Source organism: Meleagris gallopavo, chromosome Z (genome assembly GCF_905368555.1).
Source record: "Meleagris gallopavo chromosome Z, MGAL_WU_HG_1.1, whole genome shotgun sequence".
Taxonomy (NCBI): Eukaryota; Metazoa; Chordata; class Aves; order Galliformes; family Phasianidae; genus Meleagris; species Meleagris gallopavo.
Genome location: NC_139435.1, coordinates 44742303 through 44769192, shown reverse-complemented (window position 1 = coordinate 44769192; position 26890 = coordinate 44742303). Strand labels below are relative to the sequence as shown.

The 26890-nt window shown below is 43.3% G+C and overlaps 1 protein-coding gene and 1 long non-coding RNA gene across 4 annotated transcripts in view; one reads left to right on the top strand and one right to left on the bottom strand.

Moving 5' to 3' along the window:
• Window positions 1-1753, bottom strand: part of RASGRF2 (Ras protein specific guanine nucleotide releasing factor 2) — a 123676-nt gene extending 121923 nt beyond the window's left edge. For 2 of the 3 annotated variants that reach the window (XM_010726097.4, XM_010726098.4), the window contains exon 1: window positions 1133-1749. In XM_010726097.4, coding sequence (XP_010724399.1) covers window positions 1133-1417 — 285 coding nt within the window. In that variant the 5' untranslated portion in view covers window positions 1418-1749. Of the gene's footprint in view, window positions 1-1132 lie in introns of all 3 variants that reach the window. The other variant, XM_085214322.1, reaches the window with a different exon arrangement.
• Window positions 911-26662, top strand: LOC146542239 (uncharacterized). Its single transcript, XR_014880670.1, has 4 exons — window positions 911-1045; window positions 11473-11603; window positions 12050-12191; window positions 13729-26662. It is a non-coding gene; the product is annotated as an uncharacterized LOC146542239 (long non-coding RNA).
• Window positions 26663-26890: the final 228 nt, after the last annotated feature.

Here is a 26890-nt window from a genome sequence, read left to right as displayed (position 1 = left end):
TAGCATCTGATTAAAATAAATTTGTCTTCCTCTGTTACCAAACAGAAGGCTCACATCTTATTCCTTTATGCCTGGAAGAAGATAAGCATGGGTTTTAAGTAAAAAGAAGCAAAAAATTTTCAAATACTTCTTCATTCTTCTTGTTCTTGATTAGTTTTGGCCACTGTGGGAGCACACCTTAGCCAACACTGGAGTCTACACCAACACACAGACAAGGGTATGTTTTAAAGAATTAACATCTGGAAGAACTGCAACACTCAGGAGCTTTATTCTATGAAACCCATGTGAAAGATGAATGGGAGAAGGGTGTTTTCTGATGGTCTGCCTCACAAATTCAGACGAAGATCAAGAAGAAAACCAGACGGTGCTCTCCTATCTTGTAGCAGCAACCCATTAGTCTATCGCGTTTTTTAGTTAGCACTTACAGAAATATAAACATAACCGATGTTTGACAGAAAGCAAAATGCAGCATGCTGTCAAGAAATTAGTCTGTCTCTGCACTGCTAAACTTAACTACAGACAGTTCCGGCACCCATCGTCGCCGAAGCACAACTTGGGGCTCCACACGAACAGACGCGGGAAGGCGTTATTTTCACACAGTCCTCAGTCAAGCCACATTTTCACAACGCTACCAATAACCGAGAGTACGTAAAGCAGACAGGGCAGCAGGCAGTTCAGACTGACCCGGGGGATCCTCACGATTTGGGCGATAAGTGCTTATGGAAGCGCACCTGGCAGCATGGTGTGACCGGCGGACACAGCGCGGCCAAACCACCTCGGCGCACAGCGCGCGCTGCCTGTCGCCGCAGAAGCGCACAGCTCTCGTTCCGGAAGGAGAGCGCTCAGGACAGGGCGGGCTGCGCGCGTCCGGCACGGCTGCAGGGCGGGCGGGACACGGCGGAGGACGGCCGGGGGAAACGCCCGCTGCGGCCCCGGGGCCGCCGCAGCTCGGCAGCCCGTCCGACACCTGTTGGGCTCTGCGGGGCGCGCCAGGTGCGGCTCCCGCGGATTTCAACGAGAGAACGCGACGGAGATAAGGCGGCAGGTGAGGCGGGAGGAGGCGAGCCGCTCCGCACGCCCTTCCCTCGCGGGTTACGCAACACCCCGCCCGCCCCTATCCCGCCGCTGGTACCTGCTTGTCCAGCGCCGCGTCTTTCGCGCTGCCGGCGGCCGCGCCCTTGGGAGCCGGCGCCCGCTCGCAGCTGCAGCCCTCCAGCATGTAGATCCCGGCGGGCCGGGCGCTCTGCTCACTCTCGAAGTAGAAGAGGACGTTCTGGTAGAGGGCGAACCACTTCTCGTGCCAGCGGTTGGCCTCGGCCGTCCTCTTGCTCAGGTAGCCGCGCTTGGTACCCTCCCTGCGGGCCAGCAGCGCCAGGTACAGGGCGTGCCCCTCATTGTACCGCACGCTCTTCTGCATGGTGCCCCGCAGCGCCTCGCCGCTCACAGCCTGCCCGACATCGGACACCCTCCGCGGGCGCCCAGCGCGCCGGCACCGGCTGCGCCGGGCGACCCCGGCTCCAGCCCCGCGCTCCGCCCGCCTTCGTGCTCGCCGCCTCCCCGAAGTTGGGGCCCGGCCGGAGCGAGCGAGCGGGCGGGCGGGCGGCGGCTGCTGCTGCCCCCCGAGCGGCGTCACGTGGCGGAGATCAGCCGCAAAGCCGCTTTACAGCCCAGCGATTTAAAGAGCAAAGTCGCCGCCGCAGCGCACGGTCCCTCCCTCCGCGCCTCGCGGGGCCGCCCCCCTCCCGTCCGCAGGGATCGGCGCGGGGGCGGCGGGCAGCGGGGGGCGGCAGCGAGCGCTCGGGACGGGACGGGACGGGACGGGACGGGACGGGGCGGTTCGCTCGCTGTCGCGCCCAGCCTTCCTACTTCTCTCTGAGAAAAACCTTCGAAAGCGCCGGGTCGCGGCGCGCGGGGTCGGTAACTCGGTTCCGCGAGCTGCGCGGCGAATGAAAGCGCAGGAACCCGCCACTTTTAACCCGGTTTTCGGCAGCCCCCCGCTGCCAAGAGGGGACGCTGAGCCCGCCCGATAAGTGCTGCCGCGGCTCGGGGGCTGCGCTCCGCAGGGAGCTGTGCGGGGCTCGGCTCTGTGCCACAGCCGGGCAGGAGGACGGGGACGGGCAGACCCCCTCGTAAAGGATAAGGTGTGGAAAAGGCGCTGCTGCCAGCAGTTTTTTCACATAAAACATAGGCGGCGTGGAAATTGCTGCTCGCTTAAGGACCCCGGCTCTTCAATGGACGGTGTTATTTAAGATTTTGTAGCTCCTACACCTTTAAATCTCTTTCAGTTAAAACGTATTTCTGCCTCTTTTGCTTTGGAGAGATCTTAACAAAAGAACACCAGACCTGTTGCTGTCTATCTGAACAACGCCTGGAAGTTGCAGTAAACGATGTGCCTTACATACGGGTTGTGAAATACCCCGTGTGATCTCTCGAAGCAATGATGATTCTGTGCGTGGCTGATAAACACGCAGCTCCATGCGGAGTGCACTCTCAGACACACAACTTTATGTAAGGAGAAGCGAGCATACAGAAGTTCTGCTGAAACTGGCTATCTTCAGATTAGAGTTCGGATTGTGAGCTCAATACATGGTGCCCAGGGAAGTCCAGCTTTTGCACAGGAATTGAAGAAACATTGTGTGGATAACTTGCATGTATGACATAATCCATAGTCAGGCATATTGATGACCAGGTTCTTACTTGGATCTTACTTCTGCATCTTTGGTTCAGCATCACTCAGCCCTGTGCTGTCAACTCAGTGTGTGAAACATCATGAGATGCTGCATTTCTTGATAGAAGCAAATGTCAAGGCAGAAGAATTAAGGGAAAGATGTAGGGTGCAGTTTTCAAATACTTGAGGCTGCATGAATAAATAGGTTTTTTCCAAAAGAAACACATCTACGTTGTGACCAAAAGCTGCAGTACAAACCTGTATTTGCCAAAATAAGGTTTCAAGTTTTGCCTCAATTTGAGTCATTTGTATGTTAACGTGCTGTTTGCATAAATCAGAAATAGTTATGTCTGTTCTACCATAGCAGCTTCAACATACATTAAAAAATGATGTCAGCTATTTCAACTGACATCATTTTCGCTGCGTTTTCTTCTAGACAAGCAGGCATTTTTCTTACACTGAGAATGCCGGTATGTCATTGCATAGCAATCCACAGGAATTATGAGGCATGTAATGTTCCTGTTCACTGAAGTAAACGTTGATTTTGCAACCATCAGTTTGCTGTGAACTTCTCTACTTTATTGTGCAGATTATGCATAGTTATCTCAGGGATAAGCTCTTCATCACTTGGTTGTTCTTATAAAACATAACCCGGGTTTTACATTTAAAATATTTACCATATACCCATGTATAATATTCAGTACCTCTAAAGGCATGCGAGTAAATATGTTCCTTTAAAACAACATTGCCAGCAATAAAGAACCATTTTCTTACAAAAAGCAATGCTGAATTGTATGTATGCAGGAATATGATCAAGCTGTTTATGTAGACATGGATGTAAGGAATTTGTTGATGTAATTGGAATCATGGCATTCAGAAGAAAAGGAGATACAGACAAGCATGCTGTTTTACCTTATTTTCATTACTTCTTCCTTAAATAACTCTTCTTATGTGTATTTTCATTCCAGAGGATAATTTGTAAAACCATATCCCTGAGTATGGCAGTGTTATGCACCCTAAGGAACTTTCCGTAAAACTGGTGGCTGACTGGAAAGTTACACCAGCTGAGACTGTTAAGTTATTCTAGCCTGTATTGTCTTGAAATTTTCCTTGGGAGGAAATTCGTTGCAAGTTGTTTAACACTAACATAAATAGCAAAATACATACCAGTGTATATGATGGTGCGAGTGCTGATGTTGTTCTGGGACCAAAAGCTTGTGAGGGCAGGTCAGTGAGTTGTCACACTTCTGATTGACAGGTGTCAGGAAAATCTGTTTCATAATGTATGTAAACAGTAAGCCTCTATTCCGAAAACCTCTGGTAAAAATAATGGTAATATAATGGTAATAAAAATTGCTTAAAGCAGTGGAAAAGTGTTGTTCTGCTGTCATTTTTGTGTCTGGTTTTGTCTAGTCTTGCTGTATGTTTTTATACATTTACAATGCTTTCTCTTTATTTGTCACTAGGTTGTGGTAGTAAATCATTATTTACCTTCATGTGTCAAGGTAACATATCAAATATAAAATAATTTTGTAAAGGTGTTGAACAACGACTATAGCATCTTAAGGGGAAGAAATTACATTTCACTAAGAATGCACTTGTATGTCCTCAGTACACTCTGAAAGGCAGAACTGACCCAGTATCTTCATAATTATACTCACACGTTTTACTGACATCATGGTTTGCTCTGTAAGGCACATAACAGGATTTGTTCATTTAAAAGGTGTTTAAAACATTCATCTACAAATTAGCAATCCTATGAAGTAGGAATACAAAGAGTATAATAACACAGTTTAAGAGAACACATTTTCAGCTTCAAAACACTATTTTTCACCAGTCACCAGTCAGCAGTTTAAGCATAATAGTAATTACACAGAAGCTCTATGCAAAGCATGAGTAGTGCCTCTGATGCCTCATGTTCATCCTTCCAAGAAAGAACATTTGCAATCATTTTTAGGAAAAAAAGCACTGATGTTCTGTGTGCAGCAGAAACATCTAGTTAGAACACAAGTAAGTGCTATCTAGCAGTTCTGTATCTCTGCACACACAGATTCACGTGGATTGAAAGCTCTGGGAAAAGGATATCTGCTGCTGTATTGAAGGGTAACAAAGTGATTCTTCCTTTCAGTGGCAGATCATGGCAGAAGGCAGGTATCTGCAAATCACTTTGCTGTTAATGCAGTTGAGGACATTAACGTAGTAGTCTAATCCTGAGCCTCTTTGTGCTCAGTGCTATGGAGAAGGTTTATGTAGTGCCTATCCTGATAGGCATGACAAATTTATTTGTTGGTGAGATTCTGGGAGAGTGATAGTGAAAGGGGATTTTAAAGGAACTTTTGAAAGAAGTAATATGGTGTGTCTGGAGAAGTCACTGGGGAGCTCTGTGGTCTGAAACAGCATGGAAAAAAGTGATAGGACTATCAAAGAAAGAAAATTGCAGAAGCTGCCTTACAATTACAGAAAAAAAAAAAAAAAGAAAAGAAAAGGGGTGCGGGGGGGAGAAGGAGAAAGAGAGAAAAGCTGGAATCAAGGGACTCAATTAAATTGAAAAAATATATAGCCACACTTAGGCAGGAGGCAGAAGAAAGTGGGTAGTGGAGGAATTCTGTCTGTTTGGCAGGCTGATTATAATGAGTGCACTGCAGAGGAAGCGCAGAGGAAGCCAGAAGCCAGCATTAAGCCAGGGATGAAAATGGCTGGGGAATTGGAGAAGACAGTATGAGGAGCATAACAGGGAAAAGCAGGGGAAGAAACTAGTGGGAAGTGCTGGTGGAGAGAGTCACAGAGAAGATAGTGTTGTTAGGAGTGACAGAGCATGGTAGTTGTGACTAGTGGGTACACTGGGAAAACAGGTGGTCACTGAAGAAATAGAGTTCAACAGCAGAGACCCTGGAGTTGTGCTAGACAGAGAGAGGAAAATAGACCAGTACACTGGGGAGCGGACTGAGGGGGCTGATGGGCAGCAGAATGGAAGAAAAGAATCAAGTAGTGTCAGTCCAATACAGAAAATAAAGTGGTGAAGTGACAGGAGGAGATCAATGTTAATGCTGACAAAGAAAGTAGCATCAACAATGTGGAAATGCTAGTAGTCCAAGTCACTGTTAAGATGTTAGAGGAAAGAAAGACATCATTTTGCTCTTCAAGCCTGTTTCTTTGTTTCAAAAACAGCAAAGATTCATGGCTTCACCAAAGGAATGTTGTGCTTGACCAATCTGGTGGCCTTCTATGGTGGAGTGGTAGTAAGGCCTTTGATGTGGCCCCTACCACATCCTTATTTCTAAACTGGAGATATATGGATTTGAAGGCTAGACTATTGGGTGGATAATTAATTGGTTGGAAAGTTCCAGCCAGAGGGTTGTGATCAATGGCACTATGTCCAGTAACAAGCAGTGTCCTCCAAGGATCCATCTTGAGTCCAGTACTTTTTAACATCATTATCAAGGGATTGAGTGTACCCATAGCAAGTTTGCTGATGACGCCAAGCTGAGCAGTGCAGTTGATACAGTGGAAGGAAGGGATGCTATCCAGAGGGACCTTAATAAACTCAGAAGATGGGCCCTTGTTAACCTAATGAAGTTCAACAAAGCAAGGTTATGCACTTGGGTCGAAGTAATCCCATATATGTATACAGATTGGAAGATGAACTTCTTGAGAGTACCTCTGCTGAGAAGGACTCAGGAGTCCTGGCTGATGAAAAATTTAACATGAGCCAGCAGTGTGAGCTTGCAGCCTGAAAGGCCAATGGGTTCCATCAGTAGAGGGGTGGCCAGCAGCGACAGGGAAGTGATTGTCCCCCTCTAATCTGCTCTCGTGAGGCCCCCCTCTGGTGTACCGCCTTCCAGGTCTGGGGCCCCAACACAGGAAAGATGTGGAGATTTTGGAGAGGGTCCAGAGGAGGGCTATGAAGACATCCAAGGGCTAGAGCACCTCTCTTGTGAAGATAGCCCAAAGGAACTGGGCTTGTTCAGCTTGGAAAAGAGAAGACTGTCGGGAGACCTCATTGCAACCTTCTAATATTTAAAGGGAGTTTATAAACATGAGGGAAAACAACCTTTTACGCAGATAGATAGTGATAGGATAAGGGAGAATGATTTTAAACTAAAGGAAGGGAGATTTATGTTGGATGTCAGGGAGGTTTTGTTACCGAGAGGGTGGTGAGATGCTGGAACAGGTTGCCCAAAGAGGTTGTGGATGTCCCATTCCTGAAGGTGTTTAAGGCCAGGTTGGATAGGGCTTTGGGCAATCTAATCTAGTACTTGATGTAGTGATTGGCACTTCTGCCAGAGACAGAGAGGTTGGAAGTCAATGGTCCTTGAGGTCCCTTCCAACCCAAGCCATTCTATGATTCTATGATTCACACATTGGAATTTAAATTGAAGAGCCAGAATTCAGCTTGTTGACCAGAGGTTTAGGGATACGCAAACACAAAATCATAGAATGAATCATAAAATGAATCATGGAATGATTAAGGTTGGAAAAGACCTCTACAATCACCTAGTCCAACTATCTATATACCACTAATGTTGCTCGTTCAACCATGTTTGAAATTACCACTTCTCCACATTTCCTGAATACCTCCAGAGAGGATGACTGCACTGGGCAGTCTTTGCCTGGGCAGCTTGTTCCAGTGCCTCACCACTCTTTTGGAGAAGAAGCCATTCCTCATATCCATCCAGGAGTTGTACCTTGTCCAAGTTACGTGAGAAACTAGGAAAGTCGGGTTTTGCAGCTAGAAATTGATCTCTGCTATAGGCTATAATACGTCTTTCCATTTTATGATGGAATCACAGAATCATAGAATATCCCAAGTTGGAAGGGACCTGTAAAGATCATTGAATGGTTTGTGTTGGAGGGACCTTAAAGCCCCTTCATTTCCACCTTAGAGCCCCATTCATTTCCACCTCCCTGCTGTGGGCTGGTTGTCCCCCATCAGATGAGGTTGCCCAGGGCCCCGTCCAACCTGGCCTTGGGCACCTGCAGGGTTGGGATATTCACAGCATCTCTGGGCAGCTGTACCAGGGCCTCACCACCCTCTGAATAAAGAATTTCCGCTTAACATTTTAGCTAAATATCCACTCTTTCAGTTTTAACCCATACTTGGGTGTTTTCCACACTGTTAATTAAAAATTGCTGAAGTGCCTTACGTAGTACAAAAACAACAGACAGAATTGAGATTTATGATGCAAAGTGTAGCAAAAATACTATTACAAAACTTTCTTCACATTGTTAAAATTTACATTGTGAAGTACTTACTTTTGGAAGAGCTGAGCCCTGATTTGTAAAGTTAGTAGTGGTCCCTCCCCTTTTCTCTGTTCTGTGGGCTGTGTAATGAGAATTTCACAGACCTTGTGATCAGTGCAGTATCTATAAGAAGAGCGTTGTCCTGTTGCTCACAGATGGCCAAAATATGAAACTGTCTCAGCATTCTTGGGAGATGGCTTAAATACGTTTTTTAGATGTTCCAAAGACTTGGCATGTCATAATGGAGATTTCATAATGTTCTCCAAATGTGAGTCAGGACTGAGTCTGACAGCAGAGCTCCTGCAAGTAGAGGATTCAACTGACACCAGGCTGTGATTACTCCAAGTTTCAAAAAGCCACTGGTAATTGGGAACACTACTTTAAAATTAAAAAGACATATTAAGAATAAATTTCCATCTTTCCTTATTCAGTGTGAACTGAGTATAAATGCAAATCATTTTTTGCTTTATCCTCTCTTCTCTGTTTTGGCATAAAAATAGGAAAAATACAAAAGAGTTCTTGTGTTTTGGGGAAAGAAAGGCCCATTAACTGGAAGAAAGATGCAGAGAGCACAGCGGGTGCCATCTGGAATAAGTAACTCTGGGAAGAATTTGTGATATTTACAAGGCACAGTACTGATACAGAGAATTCCATCTATCTGGCAGAAATCCTGCAAGTAATCTACCATAAGGGTGCATAATTCAATAGAAATGGGTTTGGTAAACTGGAGGTAACGTTCCTCATAGTCACCTTGAAAAAAACAGTTAACAGTAGCTGAGCAGCTTTCAAAAGTACAGCACCTGATTTTGGTAGGCATGCCTTAGATACTAGAAAAAGCAGTTTTACGGGAAATGTAATCCGCTGATCTCTAAGGAGAAAACAAATTGCAGGGGCACCCACATCACCTGGAGACCACGTGAAATTCTGAGACAATGCATTTTTATGAGAAGATTGCGTGTACGTTTGATACAGATGCAGTATATTGAAAACCATTTTAATGAAGCCATTGAGATGCAGCTGAGACTGTTACAAATGCATGCAGAAAATGTGTGTAACAGCAGAAAAAATCTTAAAAGGCTGTAGGCAGACACAGTGATTTGAGCCAAAGTTACCACCCCACATATCATCTACTTGCAAGCAAAGAGATACCAAACAACAGCCTTGCTTAACAACAGTTAATAAATTAAGCTTAGTATCAGCTACTGTTTGAGGGGTTTCTGATCAGGTACAAAGTGGACGACAGTGTCTGTAGTTTTGGACTCACTGATGCTAACCCAGAGTCCTCTTGGTTTAGATGTGTGGTGTTCTGATTTACCTCATAACTTTTGTATGTGCTTGGGAGCTGTGGGATATACTTTTCTGGCAGAAAAAAAAAAAAAAAAGAGAGAGAAAAATAGTTTGGAGATGCGTAATTAAAATCTGAAAAATGAAAACAGTATCCAGCTACAGTTATATTCAACAGCACATCAAAGTAGTGTAGCTTCATCTTTTACAGTAGGTTTCTTTCCAAAGAAGAAGTATATTAATTGAATTTCATGTTAACAAATATGTATTTATTTAAGTAAACTAGAAACAAAACATTTATTGTACCTGTCACAAAGCCACTGCTGTTGCATACAAAAGTGAATAAAGGCCTGAATCTATGCAAAACCACACCTGGTCATTTTTGATGCAGGAATGAACCCAGCGCTTACTTGATGAGTAGCTTCATTTTGAATAGTTTCATTTTGAATGTATAATGAAAAAAGAAAATGACAATTTTTTCTATCATTTAAAAAAGGAATAAAACTTGTATCACTATTAACATTGTTTGCCTTTGGGGATCAATTGTATTCTTATTCTGACTACTAACAGAACGTTTTCTTTCCTCTAATTTTAAAAGTGATCCAATACTCATGGTAGCAAGGAGAGATGGAAGGTATATTTATTCCAATTTGACATTATGTTTTCTTGAATCAAGTCAAATTTGTAGTATTGGAGAATATGAAGGAAACTTATTTCTTCTTGGACTGCAGTTTGTTTCTGTGGGGTTTTTTGTGTTTTTTGTTGTTGGTTTTTTTTTGCCGGCGGGGAGGGTGGGAGGAGGAGATGGGGGGAAGGGGAAAGGGGGGAGGCTATTGTTGATGTTGTTTTGCCAAGGGAATGTACAACCTGAAAATAATACTTCTGTAACTGATTTATACTGTTTTCGTTCTTTGCTGTGCTGTATAATCGCTTTGGAGAACCATGTCTAAATTTCTGACCTACGTGTAGATAAATAGATGGGGTAGAGCTATACTGTAATTGTTCTAGTCATCTAACAGAAAGGCCTACTAGACAATGCCTTAGAGTCTTCTTCACAAGGAGAACCAAAATCTGGAATATCCTTCAGTCTCATGAGCCTGCAATACAGGGAAAGTGAAGTTTTGAAACGTACAGTGTAAGAGGAATATAATCTTTTTTATTTTAACATTTTAGAAGAAAGTATCTATTGTCAGTTATGTTCGGTGCAAAAATTTCTATAAGGTTATACTCCAAAACTCTGAGGAGTAAATAGTTTAAGCAAAATGGATTATTCAACCACTTCAGCAGCCTGGAAAATTCAGGTATTTTTGGTTTTGTTTGTTTTGTTTTTCAAAAGTCAAATGCTATTTACATGTTTGAAAGTTCTTCCAGAGTGTCTGAGGTCAAACATTTGTCAAATGCTATTCTTTCCTCCAACTGTTAACTACCTCTCCAACAGAATTTTTCATGAAAAACACCACTAAAAATCACATCCAGTTTTAGCACAAACTGCTCAGGACACCCTTGTTCTCCCACGTGAAGCTTGCTGGCCTCAAAAGACTTCCTTGTGCCTTAGTTTCAGCGTAAGAGGAATAAATTCATTGAATGTTCTCCGTAAAGCACTTTGAGGTCTATCAGTGAAAAATCCCTGGAAGAGCTTCAGATGGCAGCTTGTCTTATTCTTCTGGATTGTGGAAGGAAAATATGTCTCTTGTACTTCTCTGTGCCATCTGTACTGTTCTGGCTTCTGAGAAAGTTGTATTCCAAAGAAACAACAGCCTAGGTTTTTGAGAGAAAAGTTTATATTATATCTCACTTTTTTAACAGATACAATAATATGCTTTATCAACCGTTCATTTACATATTTCTCTCTTAAATGTTATCACTGTTGCATATAAGGAGCATTCCAGGATGCTATTGTTATCACTTACTGATGTAATTATTATGTATGATTAAGCTTGTTCATCCCATAAAACTGAAAATGTTTCTTCTGGAAGATATACCTTTATGTTTCTGTGTTACTCATCCATATCACAAGCTGGCAAGCAGTGTAACTGAGAGAAAGAAAAATGCGAGGTCTAGATTATAGGATGCTTTCCTGTCAGGCAGAGGATGTATTGAAATTGTGTTGATAAAGCTTTTGGTGAGTGTTTCTCAGATTGTACAGTGTGTACTCAGAAAAAGGTAGCTAGTTTTTCTGCAGAGTGTGGGGTCTGTGCAGAAGGGAGAATAGCTCCAAGTTACTCCTCTTAGTTCCTCCAACAGTCCCAGACTAAAATTATTCTGATCTATTTTTTCAGAAAAGATTTTAATGCTTCTAAGTGAAGTAACTGAATGGATCATGGAATTAGTAACAGGAATACAGAGCTTTCTGTCCCTGGGTCGCTGGTTCATACTCAGGAAAGGACAGCGCCTGGGAACAAATCCTGCTGTAAGTAGTAAAGTTTCCACAAGAGTCATTTATATCTGAGTCATTATTTGGTATCTGGTCAGTACCTGTGTAAATGAATGGATGTAGCCTGTCCTTTTTTTTTTTTTTTTTTTTTTAAGTTCAGTAACACATACAGCTTTAGGAGAAGCAAAGAGAAAATAAGAAAAAAGCTCAGTGTGCTCCATACTTCTATTGAGTCATGCTCAATGCTTCCTGTTTACAGCCATCTTCCTCTGGAATGATGCTCACACAGAGGGCAAAATACCCACCTGGGGAATCCTCCAAGATTTAATAGGATTAGGCTGCGGAATTTAAGATCTCATTGCCCCTACTCCAGCCTACCTAATGGTAGCAGTAACAGTATTTAAACTATCGGAAGATAAAGAATTTTTAAAAGCTAAATGTGCTGGCTGTTTTCCTACTGATCTTTGGTCCTTGCTCTGCAGGTAGAAATGAAATGAATCCTATGTGATTAATCCTACCTATGTGCTTTGCAAGAGCTTCAGGCAACCATCACGGTTGGACTAATTTTGTCGTGTTGCAATTGCCTCTTCATCTATGGCTGTGAGAATATGTTTTATAACTGTGGTAAGTGATTGACTCACATTTGGTATGTCACAATATATGCAGATGGTTTTATATAAAGACGGTGGTTTTATTGTTCTAAGCCACTCTTTTTTCATCAAAATTCTCTTCTTCCATAACACTTAAGAGAGATTAATTGCTTAAAACTGGAATCATCAGATATGACTAAAATGGAGTTATTACATAAAATGAATAAGAAATGTAGGTTAAATGTATATATTTTATATTAAAAGCACTGTTTAATTTCTCTTTGCACCATTTTTATTTTGCATGCTTCCCTGAATTACTGCTTTAACTTGAATTGAGCTGTGAACAGTACACCATCAGCTTCACTGAGATGTGCTTATAAATTATATAAATCTATTAGCATGTGCATTAGAATAGCTGTTAAAATTAGTAGTACTAGAATAACTGAGAAACAGACGAGACAATCACTGTTAGATACAGGAATTAGGTGTGAAAGGACAAGACAAAATTACGAACTACCAGCATGGTGACTTCATTTGGGCTTTTTAGTAGTATTTACTGCCATCATTCTTTGCAGATAGAGCAAAACACTTCATAAATAAAATATTCAGGAAAGATAACAAAGTCTCAAAATGCCTGTTTATTCTGCTACCTCTACAGTACCCTTTTCTGAGCTAATTTTCTTCATTAGTCAAACAAAAATATAGCTATGCGCAGTGCTTATCTGCCTAGGAAAACAGCAGAAATATGAATGTATTTGCATTATAAACAAGAGGTTTTTTTTCCCCAAACACATTTTCCATTGTAGTCAATTACACTGAGTGTTTTGGCTAAAAACAGATTCTGTGGAAAAGACAATCATATACTGAAAATAAAAATGTTTTTTTTTAAATGAAGTCGATGGGGATGTAGTGTCATAATGCAGCAAAACATGTTGCATATGGACAGAAGAGTTGCAGCTGCATCCTGCCTTACCCAGTTGGTATATGATAGCATTTTGGCACATGTACACAAATATGCACAATCTTGACAATATTTTTCTTCCATCTTGAGAGCCTTTTTTTTTTTTTTCCACCTTGGCAGAAGAAGAGCTTAAAAGTTCCAAAGGCCTGGTAAACAAAATCCTCCAATATAGCATGTTTATAACATTGCATAGGAAAGCTAGGCCAGTTCAGCTGGTGGTGGAAGGCAATGGTGCTGTGTCATTGCCTATTGCTCTGTTGCGGTTATCTCTCTACTTACATATTGAGATGAGACACAAAATTATGGCCATCTTCTGATTTTATTTATTTATTTATTTATTTATTTATTTATTTATTTATTTTTGTTCTCTTACGGTGACAGAAAAACTCACTTTTATTCTACCATTTGAGAAAGGGTTTTCCTACTTTTCAAACTATTGAAATTACATATCTTGTTATAATAATTGCAAATAGGGAAGGTAGTATATGATGTAGAACTATATAATTCATTCACACGCATATAAAAACCCACAGACACACACTATCTGCGATACCATAAGCTCATAAATCTTGGAAGTACTCAGAAAGCTTACTCCCTCCCTTTCCTACAGATCCAGTGTAGCCAGCATCCTCCCCCAGTGGTGTATACCTCGCCAGCTCCAGAAGTCTCCAAGACTTTGGAATTCTTCCCAGATACTGCACACAGCCTGTTCAAGTCAGTAGCTAACCTTACTAGGTAAGCTAGTACAAGGTAAGCTTGTGCAACATTCACCTAAAGTACAATGCGAATCTTGTTTCCTGAGGCATGAAGCACTGTGGCACTAACCTGACAGGAAACTGAGACCTGGTGAGTCCTTTTTTGCAGCTGCCTTTCACTGTTCAGGATGCTGTCACCACATCTTTCCTCAGCCTTCCTCCCTCCTGGCCAACCCTCCCTATTTGCAGACATCTTACTGGTGTTGCTGCTCTTTTCTGATCCCACTCCAGAAAGTCCATGTTTTCTGCACATGGTGCCAGTGGCTGGACAAGGCATTCATACAGAGCCTCTGCGGCTCTAAAAAGAGCAGAATTTGATATCACTGTTCTTGCAGGATGCACTTGAGCCAACAGAGCTTCATCAAACATCTGCCTACTTCATAGAAGCACGGTTGTGTTGACTCATCCTCAGTTTATGGTTGACGACTACCTCCGGATCTTTTTCTGCAAACTGCCACCTAAAACAGATTTCAGGATAAACTGTTGCTGTAATGTTATGCAGAAAACTTCCACACGGTTTGGTTTTAGTGACATACAATTCACGTCCCCCAACTCTGCAGCCACACAAACATTTGTCCACTGCGAGGGAAATAATCATACAGAGGAGAGCAGGACCAGTTCTGGTGGTAGCACAGACATTCAGTTCTGGTCAGTAGCACAGACTGACAAGCCTGCTTGTGGAGCTGGAGCCTGAGGCCACACAGGTTGGCAAGTCATTTAGCAATGTAATATTTCATTCACTACAATTTCATTTAATAGTGCACTAACTTTGAATAGAATTATTTTGTCCTCATGTTAGCTCATTTCCTCTCCCCTTCTCTGAGCACACACTTTTACTACTTGCTTTGTTTAGACAGTATCAGTCTCATGGCCATGCGGTAAGCTGGCCTAGTTTGCCTGTCCGGCCAACAATTAAACCAGTGCCACAACTAGAAATAGTGCTTGCCTTCTGGTCACTCATTTGCTAGCACTGATACACAAGAAGAGATGGACAGGGACTGGGATGGAAAGGTGACAGTAATGTGGCTTAGAGCATTTTAAGCCAAATGTGAAACTGTGCCTTTTCCAAAGTAGATTTCTGGTGGAGACACAATTGCATTTAATTAAATAAAAATGACTGTCTGCGTAAGTTGCCAGCAAAACCTTACTGCCAAATTTAAATTTTAAAAATATTGGAAGACTCGGTGCTCTTTGCTTGAAAAATGTGCAAGGTGGGGAGACTTGTCCTGCAGTTCCATTGTGACCTTCCTGTATCTGTTCCTTATATTAATGGTATTTAAATATGATTAGCTGCATTGCCTTTAGCCTCAAATGTGGGGCTTTCTTTCAGACTGAGCTCTGAAGGCATATTTTAGGATTAGTAATAAGACTTGTTCTGAAGAAAGTTTGCAAAAGTTTCTATGACATCACCTCAGTGATTATTTCTCAGCTAGACCGGAGAGCAGGAAATATTCAAATCACAGCTACAGGGTTCTTCATGTTTGACCTTCTTTTGTCCTTAATTTAAAGAAGCCTTTGAACAGCATGTATAACCTCTGTGTATGTGTTGTAGAAAATAACTATTGCTTATGGAACTGTATTTATTTTTTTACTGATTAGAAGATAAGTCCTCGTGGAACTAAAAGATTATGTGTGATGACCAAGTGACAAGAAAAGGACAATGTGTGATGACCAAACAGTTCTACAGAAGCTTCAGTAAATTTCTGCAGAAGAAAACACTGCATTTGCTAATTGAGCACTTGCTCTGTATGGCCTTCCTGAGGGCCTGGGTGTTGGCAGCTGCCTGCAGACTCCAGCAGCTCCGCTGCCCGCTGCCTCTTCCCTTTCTCCAGACGTGCCCGCAGGTTTCAAAACTCAGCAGTTGTGTGGCCAGACAGCTTCTGCAATCTATGCCTCTGACTGATGTGTTCATGTATCAGATCAAGATAGCTAGCTGAGTTTTATGCAATGCTCTTTTCTCTTCTTTCTGTTATTCTTACTGCGCTGGCCTAACGTCATGGGAAACCTTAGTGCTATCATGCTTAATTCATGACATACGAAAAGGCTTGTGCCTCCATGCTAATCACTTATTTTCACAGACGTGAATGCAGAGGAAAAACCTGCACAGCCCAGAGCTGCTGCCAGACAGAGGGTTCGTCTTCCACTGGGAACCAGAGGCAATGCCACCAGCAAGCACCATGCTGCTGCTGGACATACTGCTCTTAGCCAAACTGCACAAACGCTTTCATTGTGCAACTTGCAGACCTCCATAACCTTCTCTGCTGAGGTATGCACAAAGATACAAGTCCTTCATCCTTTGTGGGCCTAATATGTGCTCTGACAGGCTTTTGCTGGGCACAGTCCCTCTTAGAGGCTCTGCTGCTATGAAACAGACTAAAGGTGACATTTGTAACCCACTCTGTACTGCCTCACTGCAGACACCCTGTCTGAAGCACTGTGGTAGCGCCGGTGAGCACAGTGACTAGTTCCTGGCAGGTACAGATCAGGAGAGAAGAGAGCAGGGAGTATTCATGGGCCGGGCTTGCTGCAGACAGCTCTGCATCTTTCACACTCGCAGAAGTGATCTTAACAGGATCTCACATGGCCTTGATAGCACATTACCATGTGTATCCCCTGGCCACAGTCTGCAACTTCAATCTGCAAAGAATCTAAGGGTGGAAGTGCAGTTTGTACAACTTATCTGAACCTATTTCCCAACAATAACTATTGTTCAGTCTAGCAACTTGACATGATACAATTTGTTTTGTGAAAAATGTATTTAATTTGCAGCCTGTGACTGTATAGTGAGATATCCTGTGGTTTTATTAGCAAGAGTGGATGGATCTTTTCATTGTTTCTGAAAGAAAACAACATGATTCTATTTGCAGAATGCATTAAAAACTCATCTTGAAACCCTTGAGATGGCATTGCATCAGCTGGTTTCAGATCTTAACTTCAGCTGAGGTTGAAGATGCTGCATCTTCCAAATGCTGGAATAAAGTTAGCATTCCTGTGTCTTCTGTGAGTGCTCCACCATGCTCCAGTACTGTCGTGGAGTCCTTGGTGCCCCACTTGCACTTTGCTAGCTGAGGTGATAGGATTCTGCTCTGACACCAGGAGAAGCACAAAGAGCAATTTTTCTCTATAATGACATCTATAATGAGTCACTTCAGATAGACTTTTGTTGAAATAACCCATCTGTGGATCTCCTGAGCAGGCTAAACAAGTTGAGCTGATAGTGGAGTGTCTGACATTCTGAGAACTAAATTTGTGCTAAAGGAAGGACCATAAAAAATGAAAAACAAATATCAGCACATTTTTCTAGCAGAGGTTACATTGCATTGTGAATGTTTATTTTCATCTTTCAATCATTACAGAAATTTTTCTCCATGAACATTGTGGACTGTTTAAACCGAGGCAGTCTCACCTATCATGGACCATACCTAGGCAGCCTCCAGCCCCCTTCTGTGTTCACTCAGTGTTTATCATTGGTTTTCTTTGTATTCTTAATCACTATTGTGATTTTGCATATAAAGCAGGGTGCATTTATTTCATAATGCATAATTCATCACCAGTATAGTGTAGACATTTCACCTTTTGTAATGAACTTTAGGTCTTAATAAAATGCAAAAGGCAGTCAGCAACTTTAGAAATATTAGTATTGTGTCAAATTAATTAACAGATCCACATATCTCAAATGTGAGGATTACTTCAAGGAAAATTATCATAATCTCATATGAATCAAATATTGCAATCCAGAAGACAACTTTGAATCACCTTCTCTTTTGCTAAAGCATTTGTCCACAATGAAAAAAAACCACCTGAGAGCAGAGATCTCCCAGAGCTGCTGGTAACTGGTGCTGCTTTTCATCCTCTCTGCTGTAGAAGATGCACCTGGCAGCAGGCAAGGTGGGTTAGCTTCCATGGACAGGCTTTACTTCTGTCTTTTGTCCTAGCCTAAGCACACACCAGCACAATCTGGAGCACGGCTGGCATCGAACACACAGCCAGAAGGGAAGCAGTGCATGCATCCTTGAAGGAGGTAGCAGGCAGCAATTGCTTTGTGCTAGTAAACAGAAAAACATCTCAACCATTGCACCAGAAAGTTAAACCTGTGTATATCAACAAAGGCTAGAGGTGTTCCACTGAATGTATGACAGTAGAGGCAGAGGCACGATGAAAAGAAATTTTCCAAGTCTAGATAACAGGGCTTTGTATTAGCATTGGAAAGGATGGAGCTGTCCTCTTTGGTCACCATGGGAAAATCCTTCTGGCTGCGCTTCTTAGTGTTTGTCCTTAGCCTTGAAAAGCCACAGAAAAGGGAAGCTGCTCATCCCCTTGTGAATGCTGATCTTTCCTTGGAAGCTTTGTCACATAGGACTTCCTGAAACAGCTTGTCCAAGAACAATGTTTCTGAGTGCGGGCTCAGACTTTCGCAGTTTGCAGTTATTTCCTCTCAGTGCTAGGAGCCATCTAGTTCCTGATTTACACAGCACCAGCCACAATTCATGGTTGAGAGCTGGAGAGAAGCTAGGTGTTATTACTAGCTATTGCCTGGAAAAGTGCTGCTTTATGTCCTGGCAGCTCAACAAATCCCAAGCAGTGACTTCATTTCATGGATACAGAAATGATATATTCTTTTGAGGCGTGACAGCAGAGACAGGCTTTTCTTCATTCATGTATAGAACAGGATAAATATTAGCAAAGCTCTCAAGAGCACAGAGGACAGAGATCATACCACCAATTATGCCAATGAGAAATCTAATGAAGTATGCCTTCATCTTATCTACAGGGCATTTTTCCTCATGTAACATTAACTTCTCTCCATCAGTGCAGAGCTGCTGCACAGCAGACATGCAGGACCCTTTGAGCAGTACCTGCACTCCTCGCTTCTTTGCTACTGCCTGATTCAGATCTGCTCTGATCCTCCTACCACAGCAGACAGAGCTTTGCCTTGGGTGCCTCAGGCACTGGCTGCCCAGATGCTGCAGGAGCAAAGTGCTCGTTATGCCTTCAGGGGCTCTTGGATGTGAATGGTGGTTTAATTCTAACTTTTATTGCCAGTAAATAAGCTGTAGCATGGCTTATCAGGAAAGGAAATGTTTAAGTAGGCAGCACACTAGGTGATACCAAAGGAGATGCTTCAGCAGGAAGAGGGACATCTACCAATGCTGTCTCACCTCCCTAGAGCCAAGCCCTGTGTTACTACAGGGCAATTGGGCTTTCCTTCTGCACTTTTTTCTCTAGGTCCATGCATCTCTACTGGCAAAAAATAAATAAACTCAAAAGAAAAATAACTTGCTGCATAGCACTAACTCTTGTAAAAATCTCTGCTGGGGCATGCTTGAGTCAGTTACAGCTGCCACATGTCTCTAAATGTTCCAGACTCTTATATACCTCAGTATTTGTTTGGAAGAAATTCATTAACAGGCAGAACATAGAGGCACAGAATATAACCTGAAATATCTTCTACCATGCCATGGGGACTGTGTCATACTTTGCTAGCATTATGCACGTGGTTTACACTTGTGGAGAAGGGTGTTGATCCTCTTGACTGCTAGAATGGGCACTACATTGCTGTAATCTCAGATGGGGGAATAAAGTTCTACTGGAAAGACTAGACACAAGATTAGTGTGTTTGAACATGTCCTGGCCTTCACACAAGAAGAGAAGACCCCAATACACGGTAGAAATAAGCCTATAAAGACCGCATGCTGTTCTGTAAGGAAAAGAACAAAGTCCTGCACCTAATGAAGATCAGTCCCAAGCACCAGGACACGCTGCCAGCACTCAGCTGTTAGCTGCTCTGCAGGAAAGAAAGAGCACTGGCAGATGCTGAGTTGAACAGGAGCCAGCAATGTGCCCTTTCTGCTAAGAAGGCCAACCCTTTTCTTGGCTGTGTTAGGCCAAGTATCGCCAGCAGGACGAGGGAGGTGATCCTTCCTCTCTGTTTGGCACTTCTGAGACTGCATTTGAAATGTCCAGTTCTGGCCTCCCAGTATGAGAGAGGCATGGACATACTGGAGAGAAGACAATGAAGGACCAAAACAGTGATGAAGGACCTGGAGTATCTCTCCTATAAGGAAAGGCTGAGAGAATCTGTGGCTGCTCGGTGTGGAGAACAGAAGACTGTGGGGGATCTTGTCACTGAAGGAGTGGTGCAAAGCAGCAGAGCCAGGCTCTTGACAGTGGCACCCAGTGCCAGGACAAGAGGCACTGGTCACAAACTGGAACATGGAAGATTTTCTCTGACCATCAGGCAGCACTTATGTGCTGTGTGGATGATGAAGTGGTGGCACAAGCATCCAGAGGCTATGAGGTGTCCTTCTCGGAGATCTCCAGAAGCCATCTAGATATGGTCCCTGTCTCACTGCTCTGGGTAGCCCTGCTGGAGCAGGGGCTGTGACAGCTGGACCCTGAGATCCCTGCCAGCCCCAGCCATTCTGGGACTCTTTGGTCATGCTTTGGCATTTAAATTTAGTCCTAGTTTCACAAAAAGGTATATATTAAACATTCATCACATCACCATGCTGGATTAGGCCCGTGCTGTGTCTGTTTCTGTAGATGAAGCCAAGATGAACAAGCAGGGAAAAGCAAGCTCAGGAAGAGAATCACATTCTCTATCAGAATGCTCACCACAGCATTCTGATAGCAAATGCTAGTTCTAAACAGGAGATAATAGTGTTGCTTACATGAATGTTTCAAATACTTCTTCTGTGCACTGAGAGTTACTGTGACAAGTTTGCACAAATAAAAAAAATGCTGCCAATGCTATCCAAACAGTATCTGCTCCTAAAGTAGATGACTAATGGATTGTTACCCTCTACTTACGTGTGAATTGAAGGCTTCTGGCAACAGTTAGCTGCTGCAATACATAAACAGTCCTTAGCTGATAGTCAAATACATTAGTTTTATGTTTTCTCCAAGGGTCATGTTAAGTATCCTCTTGAAAGCTTTCACACTGTACAGAAAAACAGAACACTTATCATTCAGAATAATAATAATAAAAATCCTTCAACTTCATTTTGTTTGTTGTGCATTACAGATTCCTGGTGGAATGGATGAAGAAAAGCAACCTTGGTAACAATCAAAATAGACAAGCATCATCCACACGCAAATTATTCTTAGTCAGGTTCAATCTGTGTAAGCAATTTTTGGCCTCTAAAGCCAGCAAATGGATATTGTCCATGACAAGCCCAAAGCAGGCAGCAATTCTCAAGTGTTACATTTTCGTGCCACGTACTGAAGCTGCTTAGCTTCTTAGAGGCAGGGACAAATATAATGCAACAAAAAGTTCATGCATGTGGAGGTTTGCTTGGAGCACAAGGACACTTCAGCCTAGCCTCTTCACATTCTTCCTGGAATATACTTTAGAACTGTGGATGGATGGATGACTAAACCCTTGCCACCTCTGGCTGTTGTGACATGTTACAATACTAACACAAAATTTGCAAGGACTGAGTATGAGTTGTACTGCATAAATAATTCCATCAGTGTAGCAGTATCTAGGTCAATGCTTTTTCACACATATGTCTACTTTTTGAAACATGCATGGACTATGGTAACACCATGGAGATGTTTTAGAAAGAAGAATTAGTCTTAGAAATGTTTTTGTGAACGCTTCTTTGCACAGGAAGGATTGTGATCCAAATTACAAATGGTCTGGTCACGTAGCCTGGGGTGTGTTAGAATTGGCAGGTGAATGGAAGGAGGCTTGACAGGGCAATGCTGAACCCATGCAAGCAGTGGCCAGTTGCTAAGCGAAACAACCTGCAGACACAAACAAGGAAATGTTCGGGACACCCAGTGTCAGGCAGAGGATGGGCTGCTGTATCTTTGGGCTTGATTCACTTGCCCAAATGTGCAACTCCAGTACTGCCAATCTGAGATGCTGCAGGGCAAGGCCCACACAGGACGAGCGTGGGTCATCCTGGTAGGCTTTGTCATTTCTGCCAGCCTCGTGAGGCTGTTTCAGCTGTCCCAAGGCATTTCAAATGGCATTAGCTGTATGCACTCAGGTAGCTGACTCATGCCCTTTACTTCTGCTGATACTGTGGCATGACATCTTTCATGAAAAAATGTTGGACTGGTACCACACACGCTATAATTTTGGCAGCACTAGGAAATCCAATGGGAATTTTTAAATGTCTTAATATAGAGAGAATGTAACTAAGAACAATATATTTTCACAATAACTGCTTTTATCATGCAAGAACATGAATGTATATACATGTATAAACATATATATGTGCATATATGAATGTATATGAATAGATATGCACTCATCCGTATACATACATGAAAAAATACCCTGAATTGTCTTAGACAACATAGTTGAACCTCCATCTTAGGAAGGATCTTTAACTTGTCGTTCCATCAGCAGTTAAAAGAGCAGAGCCTGCCCTCCTCCAGCCCGTGGAGGTTCCTTCCTGCTGGGTGAAGGTATGTGCGTGTGCAGTTTAGCCATGCAGGAAGAGCAGCTCCTTCACGTGCCCGTGGGGATGGTGGCTGTGGCCTCACAAAAGGAGAAGACCTCCTCCTGACTGCAGGAGACCTCCTCTCCAGCAGGTCCTTTGGACTCAGCTGAATTTCTACATGCACACAACTGCTAAGGCTCCTCATGAGTTCCTGAGGAGCTTGACTATAGAATTACGGACTGAAACTGGCCAATGAGTTTAAAAATTACTCAAGGTCTGAAAGAGGAAGGTGTGGGGGAGAAGGGAGATAAATTGATTGAGTCAGTACTTGTGTTGTACTATTTTGGGTCCTGTAGCTAGTCACTCCTCATTTGCAAACCCAGTCTGAGTGTAATACATGAATCTTTTACTAAGATACATGGCCTCAGAACTTGTGAAAAGGTATCTTCAGCACACAACGAATTAGAGGTAAAGCCACTGTAAATTCACTAAGGGAAAGACAGAGGTTTAGCAACCTCACAAATCTGCATTATGTATCACTGCCACTGCCACCTTCTCTCCTCCAGCCCAGAGAGATGCCCATCTGCATAAACACTAAACAGAAAGCATCACAGGAGTAGCATTTTCTGATTGCTAATGCACAGTATTGATGTGTTCTGTCAATGGGAATTTCTTTGCTCCTTTTTTACTACAGCACTGAGCTTCCTGTTGTCCAGCGAATTCCCTGTGTAATGCTGGCAGCTACATCAGCATGCTAACAGACATCTTCACCACCAGGGCCTTACAGGAGGCTACTGAGGTTTTAAACACAGTAAAGATTAAACTCAATAAATTAGTCTGCTTTCCTTGGTAATGATCTATTTATGAGGCATAAAGGATCATCAAGCAGGAAATACAGTGACCGTGGAGATCCATAAGCAATCTGAGGGAAACTAATGCACAGCTCAGGGCAACCTGCTATCAGTGTGCCACAGGATGTGGTCTTGAATGGAAACACCAAGGGAGGCTGTGACCTGCAAATCTGGATGACAGACCTGACAGTGGGCAGGAGTTTGCTGCCAGTGAGGCTGGATGTAGAAACGTAATTTCCATTATTCTAATACCGGGTGATAAGCAAAGTATTAAAAAACAATTGCGTAAATGTGGAGGAAAGGAGTCACAATGCCTCTCCACAACCTACCATTCTCTTACCTACATTTCAGGCATATGGAAGGAAGAAATTATTAAATGTATTAAAAAAAAAAAAGAAGAAGGAAACACCAACTAGATAATACTAGCTGAGACTTCGTGAAACACAGGGGAAAACACTGAACAATTTCTGATTTAGAGTCTCAACTGATTCTCACTGAAGTCCTTGGAAACATTTTCAGGGCTCCCTAAAGATTAAGCTTTTAGAATCAAGAGCCTCTTATGAAATTCTCAACAGCAGTGAACTCACTCTGGTAAGAACACACAGACCTGGTCCAGCATTTCCATGCCTGCAGAAGAGAGATCCCTGGGGCAGAAGAGCCTGTTGGCTGCACAGCTGGTCCCGCTGGTCCTGTGTCTATCTGCCCAGTCTGCAGAAACCCAGGGAAGAGAAAAAGGATCACAGAACACCTCGGCTGAAGAAAGGCAGATTGCAAAAGTGTCTTGGCACACTTTCACATTGTGATGTTAGGAAGATAAAATCCAAAATCCTGTAGCCTTACCTGAAATTTCTGCAGTTGGTTACCTGAAGTTTCTGCAGTTGTGGGGAGAAGGAATGAGTTGCAAGGTGCTGTTTGCTGTTTACCTTTTCCAAAACAATCATTATTAGCAATGATACATGAAAGGGTTGTGGTGAATACCAGCTGAGAAGTAGAAATGAAGGCAGACCATGGCTCCTGTTAGCACCATTCGAAGGGGAACACGCTGCCATGTCCTAAGGAACTGAGGCAGCAATGGTGGAGAGGAAATCATGGTGCCAAGCACTATGGAGAGATCCATAGGGGAACAAAGTCACTCCTGTGTGAAGTCCTGGGGGAATGGACACAGTCTCTTCTTGCTCTAGCTGTTTGCATGCTGTGGGCACGCTGCACACCTCACAGGATCCAGTGGGTATTTGTTCTGTACAGCTGGAGACACTGAGGAGGACTGCTCCACCTTCCTCCACACTGGTGTGTCAAACACCACAGCACGAAGGCACCGCTGATCATGGGCTTGACCTTATTTACAAGACATAGTTGCTTCTCAAAAGAAAAGCATCAAAGGCTTACGCAGCATTAATTTGCAAATTTAATTAAAGAGTTTTAGCAAAGTTTTCTTTTCCTGTGTGGAAGCAATTCAGAATAGAAAGTTGCACAGAAGATTAGATCATGTAATACAGCTACTTACTGCATAAAGATAGCTCCAGCCTAAACAGAGTATTTTACTTTGTACAGAACAGCTTTCATGGTGAGCCACCATGAAATGAGATGAACACCAAGTGCATACAAAACATAACCGAGGAGAACACAAACACAGCAGGTGCCAGGCAGCCCGCAGTGGGGGCAGTGCCCCACACACCATGCTGCGTGCCAAGGGACGCCCTGCTGCATGGAACACCTGGGCTGTTCTGGGGCTCAGCATGCCTTCCTGCTCTGTACTTAGCGTAGTTAAAATGTATTTACTTTGAGATCAGTTTTGAAACAAAAATCCAGAGCCTTCCCCCTCCCTGGTGATGTACTTTTTGGATGAGCTGACTTTGACAAAAGTGCGGTTTCAAAGCCTTCCTGAAGACACCCCCTTCCCTCTCTGTACTCTGTCCACCATTGTTTTCCCAGCTGTTGGCAGTGGGGGAGCTGACAAGCTGCCTAAACCAGCACATCTACACAGAGTTCTGAGGAAGGACGTCCAGCCATCCCAGCATGACACCAATATTCGCCCTGCGAATGTGCCCTGCGGCGGATCAGCCTGGCCTGATCCCATAGCAGCCTTTTCCTCTCCGCACTCCTGCCCCAGCAGGGCACCTCTGCTGACCAAACAGCCCAGCCCTCAGCACCGCACACCCATGCCTTGGCCCCACTGCACCCCACGGGCTTATCACGCTTTCCTTCCCCTCCTGCTCAGGCTCCGCATGCCAGCGTAGAGCAGGGCATTGGGAAGTGGCAGGGAGATGAGCCTGTCCAGGGACATGGGGCCCACAGCAGAGGAAGCCTCCACGGTAGGCCTAGTGTAAGAAGCCCCATAATACACTTCAGCGATGAGCATCACGCACTGCAGTATCTTTTTGCCCTTCTGAATGAGGAGAACTATAAATACATGCTCTTATCCTGGTCAGTTCTCTAAGATGATACTTGGTTTCTGATGGCTTACGTGGAGAGGAATATGCAAAGAGGAATATTTCAACATGTAGGCAGGAGGGAGAGCTCGGTACTTGCCTGAAACCTTCATTTTGTGTTACATAAGAGTGAGATAATTATATCTCGTAATCTTCCCAGTATCCAGGACACTGAATTTTAAGTCACCCTAGATATTTGGATTATTATGAGTAAAAAGCAACATTGATTTCTGCCTCCTTATTGAAGATTGTGTATTTAAGGTTTGCTATATACTGCATTTTCTGATCCCCCTACTCCCAGGAATTGCCCTTTTTCTTATACTACTTTGTAAGGTCATAAAAATTTAAAGGCTTAAAAAGAAGAAACAAAGAGGTTACAAACCCTTACAAAAAACCAAAATGCTATTTTTCATGATTATCACTATGTGCAGCTGCTAAAATTTCAAATAAAAAACATTTTATGATTTGTGAAAAAAATCACTTTTACTTACAAGCAAATGGGTTGAAGGAGGGCAGCCAAAAAGTTATTACAGATTTCCTGTGAGTTCAAAAGAACATAGTTATTGGAAAAAAAAGCCTTTTAATGGAAATGATTGCACATGTACGCATTTAAAAGACTGGGCAACCTCTCAGACAGATATTTCATAGCTGAAATAAGTCCTCTGCTGACCCTGAGCAAGACAGAAGATGGCGCACATGAACTCCTCCTTTCCAGGTGATGGGTAACAGTGGACATACAGGTGACCCAGAACATGGTGTCAGCTGGAGCCATTGAGCTCACCTCCCCATCCAGCACAGTGACAGCGAGGTGACAGCTCCCATCCGTGTGCCGTCCTGTATGTACCCACAGACAAAGTGCCTCCTTCTCCGACTTGGTTCCTTTACCAACTGTGGTCGCAATCACCTGAATCCCACAGCCAGAAACCTCCTGCACCACCCTGTGATGGCCTCTCTTGGTCACCCTTCTCAAGAAGAGATGCTGCAGGCAGGCTGTGTGCTAGGGAACCAGCAAACAGCTCCTGGGCTCACTGCAGCACTCAGCCTCAGGCAGTGCCTGGTCTGGCATGCTGTGTCTGATGGCTAGCAAGCCTGCAGCCAAAATATCAATCATGCTGGTACCACTTGCTCCTTTACAGATCCTGACACCACGTGGGAAGAAACCATCCTGTTTCCTAATGTCATTATTCTTAGAACAGCTAATTATTCTTAGATATCTCTATCTGGCTTTATCTTGTTCACCCTTTATTTTCCTTGAAGTGCATATAAAACATTGCCATCCTTTCTTCTGCAGCTCGCTTGAGACTTAAACCAATTTAGTCTCAGAGAATTACACCATTTCAC